General features: G+C 48.1%; 1 protein-coding gene across 1 annotated transcript in view; it reads right to left on the bottom strand.

The window, feature by feature from the left end:
* Positions 1–13,676, bottom strand: part of CUBN (cubilin) — a 236,538-nt gene that overhangs the window by 91,591 nt on the left and 131,271 nt on the right. Inside the window, exons 39-40 of the mRNA XM_040434511.1 lie at positions 9,412–9,607; positions 6,692–6,889 (exon numbers count right to left, since the gene is read on the bottom strand). Coding sequence (XP_040290445.1) covers positions 6,692–6,889; positions 9,412–9,607 — 394 coding nt within the window. The remainder of the gene's footprint in view (positions 1–6,691; positions 6,890–9,411; positions 9,608–13,676) is intronic.

The raw sequence follows: 13,676 nt of genomic DNA, 5'->3' as shown, positions 1-13,676 counted from the left end.
CCCCCTCAGATGACGTCGAGACCTATCTGGCGGTGTTCGAAAAAGTGGCTGTGAGGGAAAAGTTACCCCGAGACCAGTGGGCTGAGGTCATTGCTCCGTTCCTGGCGTCTCGACCCCAGCAAGTTTTTTTCGATCTCCCCGATGATCAAGCAGCCGACTACCTGACCGTAAAAGGTGAGATCCTGGCGAGACTGAGTGTGAATGTGTTGGTCCGGGCCCAGCGAGTGCATCAGTGGGAATTTAATCCGGCTGAACCCACCAGACCGCAGTATTATGACCTGTTACACCGTTCGCAAAAATGGCTGCAGCCTGACGTACTGACCCCAACTGCTATGCTGGACCGTCTCTTGGCGAATGTGTTCTGGAGGGCTTTGCCGTACCCCCTCCAGCACTGGATCGGCCAGGTGTCTCCGGGTAATGCCTTGGAGATGGTCGACCTGGTGGAGTGCTACGAGGCCACCAGAAATCTACAGGGGGGTTCTTTTGGGAGGGGGCCAGTCAATCCCTGGAAATCTCCACCCCAGACCCGGCGGCCAGTGCCAGCCGAACCCGCCCAGGACGTACCCCCTGTAGACCCAGCCCCGGTGGTCTGCTGGCGATGTCAGGAGCCTGGACACATAAAAGCCGACTGTCCCTATCGGGTGAACCCATGAACACCAACTATGGCTACCGCCACTCATTATATGCCAGGAAGTTGTGTGCCACCAGAACCTCCAAGGCTATAGACAATAGCCATCTGTGCCAGGTGGAAGTGGGGGACACTCTGGCAGTGGTTATGCTGGATTCAGGGAGCCTGGTGTCCCTGGTAAGAGCTGCCCTGGTACGGCATGCTGAGTATACTGGCCGAAAGGTATACGAAAGTTACCGTTACCCGGGAGACAGACGTAACCCTAGCAGAGTGGCACAGTTCAGGGGGGAGACCAGAACCCTGGGAACCTGAGTCCGAAGGGCCAGCGGTAGGGGTGAACGCCACTTCGGTAGAAGAGGGGGGAAAACAACCCCGCTAAGTGCTGCCGGGTCCGGAGTTGGCAGACCTCAATGTCTCCGCAGATCATTTTGGTACAGCACAGCACCAGGACCTGACTCTATCCTGAGCCTGGGAGAATGTGACAGTAATTGAGGGTGAGCTGCAACAACCGGGGGCCGAGTCTATGTTCCCCCGTTATGTGGTTCAACAGGAGATGCTGTACCGGTAAAATCAACTACGGGGTGAGCATATTGAACAGTTCATAGTGGCCAAGGCGTATCGCAAGCTCATGTTGGAGTTAGCCCACCAACATGTTCTTGGGGGACACCTGGGCCAGCAGAAAATGCAGGACCGGATTCTACAGATGTTCTACAGGTGGAAGAGTATTGCACGTCTTGCCCAACCTGCCAGATAACCAGCCCCCAGCCACATTTCTGTAGTCCTTTGGTCCCTCTCCCGATTATTAAGGTTCCATTAGAGCGGATCGCTATGGATCTCATAGGCCCAGTACCGAAGTCCGCTAGAGGGCACCAACACATCTTGGTCATCCTCGACTACGCCACTCGGTACCCGGAGGCGGTTCCACTGCATCATGCATCGCCAAACTCATAGCTAAGGAGTTAATGGAGAGGTTTTCTCGACTGGGTCTGCCTAAGGAGGTTCTGACTGACCAAGGGACCCCGTTTATGTCCAAGGTCATGAGGGAACTCTGTAAGTTGCTCCACATAAAACAGTTACGGATGACCTGATAGAGAGGTTTAATCAAACATTAAAAAATATGTTAAAAAGAGTAAGTCTAAGGATGGGAGGGACTGGGACCTTCTTCTGCCCTATCTCATGTTCGCGGTGCGAGAAGTGCCCCAGGCCTCTACTGGGTTCTCCTCCTTCAAACTGCTATATGGCAGACACCCTCGCGGTCTGTTGGATGTCGCCAAAGAGGCATGGGAACACCAACCCACACCGCACAAAAGTGTTGTTGAGTACATCACCCAGATGCAAGGATGGATGGAAAAGTGTTACCTCTTGTTAGGGAGCATATGGAGGCAACATAGCGAGCCCAGAGTAGGGTCTATAATTGGCAGGCTCCGGTCCGGAACTTTAACCCGGGTGATCGGGTATTGGTTCTGGTACCGACTGTAGACAGTAAGCTTCTAGCTAGATGGCAGTGGCCCTACGAGGTACTTGAAAAAATTGGAGAGGTAGATTACAAGGCGCAAGGGTCCGTCATTGACGGAAGGTATGTGTCACCAAGGTTCCTGGCCTCGGTGAGGTAAGAGCCGGTAGTTTCATGTGTCAGCGGCAGCTTGTGCTGGCCGACATGGTTTTGCTATTTAGTATGGCTGTAAAGCCGATCCGGGCCTGCTCTTACTGGGAGCAGCTAAAGTGCAGGGTGGGTGGCTTCTCCCCATGTTCCAGGCCGGGTCTTGGTTTTGGCTAAAAAACACAGGCAGCACTGTCAGGTGGTGAGAATTTACTCCTCTCTGACAGTGAAGCTCTGTCAGTCTCTGTGTTGGGACCTGGGAGTTTGGGCCTGGGTAAAGGCCTGCTACCTTGTTGGTGTGAGAGCAGGCGGTTTCTGCTATGTCCAAGGACTTCTGCATTGCTGCATGGTGTGAACAAACACCAGACTCAATGTGACTGTTTTCCTTGAAACTGTCCTTTTGTCTTGCTTATCCTTATGTGTGAATAAACACCAAACAGTTTAAGTTAAAGACGTTGTCGTTGCCTCCATGGGCGTCCGCAGAAATTTTTCCGTGGGGGGGGGGTGGCATAATTTTATTGACATCCATGCTCTGCTTGTTTCTGAGAATGTAATGAAGGGGAGGGGCATATTCATTATCACAAAGTATAATAACCCATGAGCTGTGCAGTGGCGGATCCAGAGCCTGGTCTCGGGAGGGGCACTTCCAGATTATTTTCTGTCCGCCGCCACAATACAATGGTGCTTATAAAACAGACTACACAGTGTAGCGGTATACTGTATATTGTGTGGCACAGTGTAGGCTATATGTGTATAATATTAACATATTTCACATGAAAACTTACAATTACTTGGCTTGGCCCTTGGGGATCTCGGACACCACTTCAACACTTGGCTGGGGGGCTCAGCGGAGCTGATGTTGTGTTTTATCCTAATGAGAAAGATTTCATAATAAGGATTTGGAGAAGGGGCAGAGGAATAGCAGAGCAGGGAGAGGGTGGTGCTGCTACTAGGGGGGTCATACCATGTGGGAGTAATAAAGCCCACCATAATGCTCCCCAGGAGAAATAATTCTCCTTATAATGTGACAGTGCAAAAATATCCCCTTGTAATGCCCCCAGTTGAGCTAATGTCCCCATAATGTGCCAGTATAAAATACCCCTATATATTGCGCCCCCAGTAAATGCCTCCATAGTGCTTCTCTCCCCTCTTCCTCCTAGTGCCCCCCATAATGTACCAGTATAAAATGCCCCAGTAGATGCCCTCAGTGTCCCCCATAATTTGCAAGTATAAAATACCCCTTCTTAGTGCCCCCCGTAGATGACCCCATAGTACTCCTCTCCCCCCTTCCTCATAGTACCCACCATAATGTGTCCCAGTATAAAATTCTACTGTACAGCGCCCCCCATATAAAACACCCCTTCTTTGTGGCCTCAGTAGATGCCCCTATAGTGCCCCCAATAATGTGCCAGTAATAACAGCCCCCCATCATGTGCCAGTAATGACAGCCCCCCCATCATGTGCCAGTAATGACAGCCCCCCCTTGTGCCAGTAATGACAGCGCCCTCTATGTGCCAGTAATAACAGCGCCCCCATTATGTGCCAGTAATGACAGCCCCCCATTTTGTGCCAGTAATGACAGCCCCCCATTATGTGCCAGTAATGACAGCCCCCCATTATGTGCCAGTAATGACAGCCCCCCATTATGTGCCAGTAATGACAGCCCCCCCATTATGTGCCAGTAATGACAGCCCCCCCATTATGTGCCAGTAGCCAGAGACCCCCATTATGTGCCAGTAGCCAGAGACCCCCATTATGTGCCAGTAGCCACCAGTATTGTACACAAAAAAAATAAACACTTACACTTACCTCCTTGGCAGCGATGCGATGCAGGCCTCTTTTGGCCTGTGTCCCGCGCTGTATGGCTCAGGCGGCGCGATGACGTCATCGCGCCGCCTGCGCCGGCCTCTGATAGGCTGCAGGCACTATGCCAGCAGCCTATCAGAAGAAGGGAAAGGGACACGCCTCTCCCTCCCCTGCCTCAGCACAGTCATCTGTATCGCTCTCCTGAGGACGGCGATACAGATGACTATGGAGATGAACGCTTCCACAATGGAAGCGTTCATCTCCCTGTGCCCCGATTTCCAGGGGGGGGGCACTTGCCCCCCCATGCCCCCCATGCGGACGCCCATGGTTGCCTCTATACTGCGTCCGCAAGCCTGTCTACCAGAGCAAATCCCCACAATATATGTATATATAGTAACATCGTTACATAGTTGTTAAGGCTGGTAAAAGAAAAAAGTCCATCAAGTCCGACCTATAATCCTGCTGATATCGATCCACAGAACAAATCCCTGGATCAATGTCTATCTTCCTTTTAAAAAGGGGTTGGGCCAAAGGGAAAGGGTGGGTGGGACAAGATTTCTATACATTGTCATGAGCCTCAATGTTATTTTGAATTAAAAAAACTCATCTAAACCTTTTTTGAAGCCATCTCCTGTATTTGCTGTGACCAGCTCCTGCAGCTATTCCAGAGATTCACAGCCCTTACTGTAATGAATGCTTGTCGCCTCTTATGACTGTTTTTTTTTTCTCCAGTCATAGGGAGTGGACCCTTGTTTAACACAGAATAGCTTCCCTTGATATTTTTTGTATGGTCCCTTTATATATTTGTACAGGTTAATCATGTCCCCCTTAGACGTCTTTTTTCAAGGCAAAACAAATTCAGTTCATTTAATCATTTAACTAAGATCTTCCAGGCCCTTTATGAGTTTAGTTGCTCTCCTTTGTACTTTTTCTAACTCCAGGGCATCCTTTTTATGGACTGGTGCCCAGAACTGAACCGCGTATTCCAGTTGAGGCCGCACCAATACTTTGTATAGTGGCAATATAGTGTTATATAGATGTACCTATCACATCTGTCGCTCTGATACTCTGTTATAGACATGAGTTTCTATATCCTTCACTACAGAATTTAAAGCCGCCGAAGAAGGTCTGTGTGGACCGAAACATTCGGTTTCTCAACATGAAAAGTGGTCGTCTAATAAATTATTTTCTTTAAACTGGATCATGAACCTTTGATGTGAAATAACACAAGGCCGTCCATAACATGTCCCCTCCCTACATCTCTGAGCTACTTTCCAGATACATCCCCCCACGCACTCTCCGATCCTCACAAGACCTCCTTCTCTCCTCTCCTCTTATCGCCTCTTCCCACAATCGACTCCAAGATTTCTCCCGTGCATCCCCCATACTCTGGAATTCGCTACCCCAGCATATCAGACTCTCACCTACATTGGAATCCTTCAAAAGAAACCTGAAAACCCACCTCTTCAGACAAGCCTACAACCCGTGACCCTGCTGCCTCTATACCGCCATGACCAACTTCACCCGCACCTACTGTGTCCTGCTCCCATACCATGCTATTGTAAGCCCTCGCGGGCAGGGCCCTCTCTCCTTCTGTACCAGTTTGTAACTTGTCTTGTTTATGATTATTGCAATTGTCTGTATTATGTATGTGCACCGCTTATCATATGTACAGCGGTATGGAATGAATGGCGCTTTAATAATAATAAGAATAATAAATTATTCCAAATGGCAAAGACTACTCTGAGTGCCGCATATTTAGGCTCCATTCACACGTCCGTGGTGTGTTGCGGACCCGCAGATTACGGATCCGCAACACACCCGGCCGGCACCCCCTATAGAAATGCCTATTCTTGTCCGCAGCTGCGGACAGAATAGGACATGTTCTATCTTTTGCGGAGCTGCGGACCGGAAAGTCGGGGCCGAAACCCGGAATTTCGGGGCTGCGCTCCGCAAATGCGGAAGCGGAGAGCACATAGTGTGCTCTCCGCTTCATGTCCGGGCCCATAGAGAATGAATGGGACCCTTTTGCGGACGTGTGAATGGGGCCTTATACTACTTATCCTGAGGATAGGTCATGAGTATTTAAAGGGGTTGTCCCATGAAAAATATTCTACAGTTTTCTAACCAGCACTTGGATCTGAATACTTTTGTAATTGCAATGAGATCTCTCTGTATAGCGCCACCAATGGTTTATTTTTTTCTTATTTCTTTGTCCTGCTCACTCAGATGGCCGCACATGCTCAGTTTCATCCTTCAGCTGCCTCCTGAGTTGTGATAGGGAGAGCATGGACACGCCCCCTGAGCTGTGATAGGGAGAGCATGGACACGCCCCCTGAGCTACAGTAGAAAAGACACTCTCTACTTGAGCTGCCAGCTTGATATAAATCTAGCAGAGCAATGGGAGGAATAATTGGGAAGATCTCTAGATCCATGCAAGGTACAGGACTGGTTTGTTAGAAAGAGATTGTCATGTACTATATGATGGCTGATTGTAATTTTTTACATTACTCATGGGATAACCCCTTTAAGTTCTGGAAACCCCTTTAAGAATTAACGACCACACACTCTATTTAGATAGAAAAACGAGAAAGAATGGACATTTACAGTCATCAACCTTATTATTTTCCATCTTTATACAGTGATCTATCCCTTACCGTCTCTGATGACCAGCTTGTCATTATTGCACGTGCTGTGTGCTTCAATATCCGCTGACAGGAGATTCAGCTCCACCGTGGACTCAGGAGACCGGATCACCCAGGTACATACAATCCTCGAAGGGTACATATTGGGCCATCCAGGAGAGAAAAGAAATAGTGGTGTTTCTCCGGTCTGTAAAGCTCCACCGCATGCACCTGTAATGTGATAACATATGGTTCAATGTCCATACCAAGTGTAATAGCGCCCTCTACTACTAATATGAAATAAAGAAAATATCAGGATGGACTGTAGAGAGAAACTTTGGCTGCACCTTTTTTTTTTCGACACGTCATTTACTTTCATCCCTCATTATGTATGGAAGCAAATGTCAGGGTTTTCCGATACTTTTCTACCAATGGCCTATCCTCAGGATAGGTCATCAGTATCTGAAGGGTGGGGGTCCGACACCCAAGACCTTTACCGATCAGCTGTTTGAGAAGGCAGCTGCGCTCCTGTGAGTGCCACGGCCACCTCTCTGCTCACCAAGCACAGCGCCGCCCATCTGACAGTGGCTGTGCTTGGTATCGCGGTTCACTTCAATGGGGCCGACTTGCGCCAAGGCCATGTGATCAATGAATTTAACATCACGTGGCCTAGGAAAAGCCTCAAGAAGGCCACGGAACTAATATGAGCACTGGAGCCTTATCAAACAGCTGATCGTCGGGGGTCTCCCCAATCAGATACTGATGACCTATCCAGAGGATAGGCTGCACCTGGGGCGGGGCTTAGGGGGTGGGCGGGGCTGACTGATTCACGCGCATAACAAAACACAAGGTGCATATTAAATATATAACACTATATAATGACTATATAAACTGACTATGGTCTCTGCTGCACTGGTCTCTGCTGCACTGGTCTCTGCTGCACTGTACATTATTTTTCGCCCTATAAGATGCACCTAGTTTTAGAGAAGAACAATAAGAAAAAAATATTTTTCATTACACCTCAGGTCAGACCAGCAATCAGACCCCCAATGTTAATCAGACCTCAGATCAGACCCCCAATGGCTCAGATCAACCCCCAAACCTTAAGCCATCTATCAGCCCCCAATGTCAGCCATAAACCCCCCAATGTCAGCCATAAACCCCCCAATGTCAGCCATAAACCCCCCCAATGTCAGCCATAAACCCCCCCAATGTCAGCCATAAACCCCCCCAATGTCAGCCATAAACCCCCCCCCCCCAATGTCAGCCATAAGCCCCCCATTAGCCCCTCATGTCAGCCATAAGCCCCCCATTAGCCCCTCATGTCAGCCATAAGCCCCCATTAGCCCCTCATGTCAGCCATAAGCCCCCCATTAGCCCCTCATGTCAGCCATAAGCCCCCCATTAGCCCCTCATGTCAGCCATAAGCCCCCCATGTCAGCCATAAGCCCCCCATTAGCCCCTCATGTCAGCCATAAGCCCCCCATTAGCCCCTCATGTCAGCCATAAGTCCCCCATGTCAGCCATAAGCCCCCATTAGCCCCTCATGTCAGCCATAAGCCCCCCATTAGCCCCTTATGTCAGCCATAAGCCCCCCATTAGCCCCTCATGTCAGCCATAAGCCCCCCATTAGCCCCTCATGTCAGCCATCAGCCCCCCATTAGCCCCTCATGTCAGCCATAAGCCCCACATTAGCCCCTCATGTCAGCCATAAGCCCCCATGTCAGCCATAAGCCCCCCATTAGCCCCTCATGTCAGCCATAAGCCCCCATTAGCCCCTCATGTCAGCCATAAGCCCCCATGTCAGCCATAAGCCCCCATTAGCCCCTCATGTCAGCCATTAGCCCCTCATGTCAGCCATAAGCCCCCATTAGCCCCTCATGTCAGCCATAAGCCCCCCATTAGCCCCTCATGTCAGCCCCATGTCCCCCAGGTCAGCCATCAGCCCCTAGTGCAAATAAAATAATATAAAAAAAACCACTTACCTCTCCTGCTCCTGGTCACCATCGCGATCCTCTTCATTCTGCTGTCGGCTGGCTGTGTATAGCGGCGCACAGCGTGAGGTCACAGAGAGACCTCACGCTGTGCGCAGCCATGCACAGCCGATAGCCGAGCCGAGGACCAGGAAGTGGTGAGTACAGATCCTTCACCGCTCCCTGGTCCTTCTGTACTAATGAAGCGCTTCCATAATGGAAGCGCTTCATTAGTACAGAGTTAAAGACTGCCCTGATCGCTGCGGCCCGGCTAACAATCCTCCACGGCCCGGTCCTGGGCCGCGGCCCGGCGGTTGGGGACCGCTGCTCTAACATACACGCTCATGTCGTTGCTTACCTCAGCTACATCTTCTTCAAGCTATTTTTTTCACTTTGGACTCTCCTGACCCGTTTCCACCATGTAAATCAATCCCTCTGGTTGTTTCCATCCTGTATGTAGCACTTCCTGTTCCTGTATCCAACCAAACCCATGATGCACTTCTCCTTTCTCTGCCACACCTCCAGCACTGCCCAGCTAGGTTATAGCTCCTCCCACCCAGCTAGTTACATAGACACTTCCCTATCACTGCCCCGCCCATGGACATTACATCACAGGAAACAAGAAGAAACTGCATGGACATTGTCATGTGACCACAGCCCAGAACGGGAGATAGGAGCAATAAAGGGAAAAGAAATACATTACAAAATGACAGCGACCTTCATAAATGATTATTTTAAAGGATGCTGAAGCCAACTGGAAACCCCCTTTAAGATTGATACCTGGAGTGATGGTAGGCACTGGCTCAGGTGATGCATTGACTGCAGTCCATTCCAGCAGAAATCCCCTTTTGCTGATACTGTTGTCACTAAGGAACTGAATGGTCACTGTGCTACCGAAGGAGAAGAGGGAAGGAGGAGGAGCAACCCCGCAATATGTGCCTATTATATGAAAGTGGGTGTCGGGTCCATCAAATATCTGCAAGAGAAATCCAGAACAATATAGAAACATAGAAACACAGAATGTGTCGGCAGATAAGAACCATTTGGCCCATCTAGTCTGCCCAATATATCTGAATACTATGGATAGCCCCTGCCCTATCTTATAAGAAGGATGGCCTTATGCCTATCCCATGCATGCTTAAACCCCTTCACTGTATTTGCAGCTACCACTTCTGCAGGAAGGCTATTCCATGCATCCACTACTCTCTCAGTAAAGTAATACTTCCTGATATTACTTTTTTTTTTTTTAAACTCGTTTTATTGAACGAATCATTAGAAAAGTACAGACCACGTTGGTATACATGAAGGTCAATGAGACATTCAAATGCAAAATAAAACAAGAACAGTACCATATTCATACTGACATCAGTTGCAATAAGTTACACTTCACAGTTGTAATGAATGTACAGAGCAATCATGACGGGCAGGACACATGTTTACAGTATGTACACAAGCATTTTACCCTAACACTGCATTAAGATTATCAGAAAATCTGGGAGCTGAATACATCGTATGTATGGATGAACACCAAGATCCCCACACTTTATTGAACTTCTGGGGACAACCTCGGTTCTTAAATACAATATTCTCATAGGACACCACATTGTTCACAAGTACTTTCCATTGGTTAATAGAAGGTCGTCTATCACCCATCCAGCGAGTCCCAATAGCCTTTCGTGCGAGAAATAATGTTTCTCTTAAGAAAATTCTGCAATGGTGGGGATATACTTCCTCATCCAGAATACCAAACAAACATACCTGTGGAGTCAATGCCACAGAAGGATGCGTGAGTGTATTAAGGAAACTTATGATGTCAGACCAGAAGTTTTGTATATATGGACATTCCCATATAAGGTGCCAAAAATTTGCCCCTTCCGCGTCACATCTGTGACATCTAGAGTGTGTCAATTTGCCTATCCTTTGTAGCCGCACGGGTGATAGATAACTTTGGTGAACAATACATAACTGTATAAATTTATTATTAATAGATGGGGAAACCAATACAGAGGATTCCAATATATCATTGATTTCCTCATTAGTAATACCTGGCATTAGTGTTTCCCATTTAGATAATACCAAGAGGGGGGTTCCATGCATTTTAGTATTCAGCAGGTGAGTATAGAGAGCAGAGATGAATCCCTTGGGACCTTGGGAGCGTATGACACCGATCAGTGGGTAATCAGAAATAGATATTATAGTATTTCCAAAGTGAGTGCTCATTGCATGTCGTACCTGAAGATATTTAAAAAAGGATGTTCTAGGGAGATCATGGCGTTCCTTCAGTTGCTCAAAGGAGTTAAATACATTGCTGGAATATAAATCTCCCAGAACACCAATCCCATGATCCCTCCAGAACCATCCATCTATTCCTGTGCGAAGGGAAGGAAACATAGGGTTATCCCATAAAGGTACCTCAGGTGTCAGTCCTGTGTGAGAATGCAGTTTCTTGCCAGCCTCCCAGACTTGGGCGGCTAGCTTGTGTACAGGTAGGAGCAGTCGACCAAACAGTTTTGGTTGTTCCAGCACTGGCCATAATGATGGAATATCTAAGAACACCGCTAACTGCTTTTCCGCTCTGGTCAGAGCACCTTCGGAGGAAATCCATGACTTTAACTGCCTCAGCTGCCCCGCCAGATAATACAGATATAGATCAGGCAAGGACATACCTCCTTCACCTCTAGGTCTGCACAGCACATCAATTGACAGTTTACGTCTATTATTACCCCATATGAATGGAGATAGAAGAGACTTGAAGCGTTGAAATATTTTTTTAGGCACTATGCAGGGAGCATGCTCCAGAACATATAACCACTTAGGCAAAATAATCAGTTTAATCAGGTTAATTCGCCCTGGGACAGACAGGGGGAGCCCACTCCAAATCCTGAATTTGTCTGCACTGTGAGGCTGTATGTTGAGGGTGTGGAAAGATGTTACGTCTTTGGTAATATGAATTCCCAAATATTTAAACTCAGATACTATAGGTAACTCTGTATTCAGAGAGGATGAGGATAAGGAATACAGTGGAAATAGAACAGATTTAGTCCAATTAATCTTGAGACCAGAAAACTGACTAAATGTTTCAATGAGATGAGTGGCTCGAGGTAGTGTGGATTCCACATCTGACATGAACAGTATCATGTCGTCCGCGTATAGACCCACTCTGTCCTCTTGATCTCCTATATATATCCCCTGGAATAGGTCATCAGATCTAATTCGAATAGCTAAAGGCTCAATCGCCAAGGCGAATAATAATGGTGACAGCGGGCATCCCTGTCTGGTCCCACGGCCCAGGTCAAAGTTCGCGGAGCACATACTGTTCACCAGAATACCAGCCGAGGGGTGCTTATATAGCACTGAAATCCATTTAATAAATGCTGGACCTATCCCAAAACATTCTAAAGTCGCCAATAAGTAGGGCCATTCCACTGAATCAAAGGCCTTAGCTGTGTCTAAAGAAGCAAGGGCCCAATGCTTCCTCCATTGAAGGCCAATCTGGGTGACAACCTGTACTCTGCGTATATTATCTGTCGTAGATCTACCGGGCAAGAATCCAGACTGATCGGGATGAATAAGATTTACTATGACCCCATTCAGCCTCTGTGCTAAAATCTTAGCCAAGATCTTATAGTCTAAATTCAATAGTGATATGGGTCTATATGATCCACACTCAGTCGGATCCTTGCCCGGTTTGAGCAGTATTACAATAGTGGCCTCATACAGTGAAGGTGGTAGGACACCCTTTGAGAAGGAGTCATGGTACATTTGCAATAAGGGACTTACTAACTGATCAGCATATCTTGAGTATATTTCTAATGGTAGCCCATCCGGGCCAGGGGATTTTCCATTCGCTAAAGATTTGATGGCGTCCACTATTTCCCTTTCCAATATTGGGCCTTCCAAAGATTAAGCTAGGTCCTGTGAAAGCTTGGGGTAATCTAACTCCTGCAGGTAAGTATTAACTGTCTCTGTAGTATAATCAACACGAGCCTCATACAGATCTTGATAGAATTCCCGGAAGCGCTGAGCTATAGCCTCCGGCTCCACTACTATAGTACCCTCCCCATCTCTAATATGCAGGATAGCAGGAGACGCTTGGTTCCGGTGAACGATATGTGCCAGCAACTTACTAGACTGATTGCCCAGTTCAAAAAAAGATTGTTTAGTGAAAAACTTTTTGCGCTGAGCCTTTTACTGTAACCACGTAAGATAACGCCTCCCAACTTGTAGCCACTCCTCCCTATTCTGAGATGTTGGGTCCGCAACATACAGCCTCTCCCTCCCAGCACATTCCTCAGCCAGGTCTTTTTCTTGTTTAGCAGAATTCCGTTTAATAAACGAAATAGACGATCTCGGGCACCCCCTCAAATAGGCCTTCAATGTCTCCCATACTATCGACCTATCTGTATAAGCGGCATGTTCAGACAGGAACATAGCTAATTGGTCTGGGATACGATCTGAGGGCGGGAACAATGTTAGCCAGAAGGGGTGCACCCTCATGGAACGGCTCACCCCCCTAGCAGACATTAGCAAGGACAACAGGATAGGGTTATGGTCTGATACCCCTCTGGCACCATACTCCACCTGATAGGAGAGTGAACTCACTGTGGAGCTACCAAAGGCGTAGTCAATGCGGGACAGGGGATGGTGACTTGCTGACTGGCACGAGTAGACCCTATCATCTGGGTGCTTAAGGCGCTACAGGTACTCCCACCCCACTTCCGCCATCAATTTGGACAGCGGTGATTCTGTCTGAGATACCCCATGGGATTGTCCCTCCCCTTGAAATCGATCCAGCAGGGGACGTAGGGTCATGTTAAGGTCCCCCATACATATGACTCGTGCTGTGGGGAATGAGGCTGCGAAACATATCGCTTGGTGTATCACTTGGAGGGAGGAGGGGGGAGGGATATAAATTCCCAGTATAACAAATAATATGCAGTTAATGTATGCTGCCACAAAAATGAACCTTCCCGCATTGTCCACCTGTAGCCTCTCCACCTCCCATCTCAGAGATTTATGAACCATGAGAGAAACTCCCCTGGCCA

This window comes from Bufo bufo, chromosome 5 (genome assembly GCF_905171765.1).
Source record: "Bufo bufo chromosome 5, aBufBuf1.1, whole genome shotgun sequence".
Lineage (NCBI taxonomy): Eukaryota > Metazoa > Chordata > Amphibia > Anura > Bufonidae > Bufo > Bufo bufo.
This window is presented reverse-complemented; position numbering and strand designations above follow the sequence as displayed.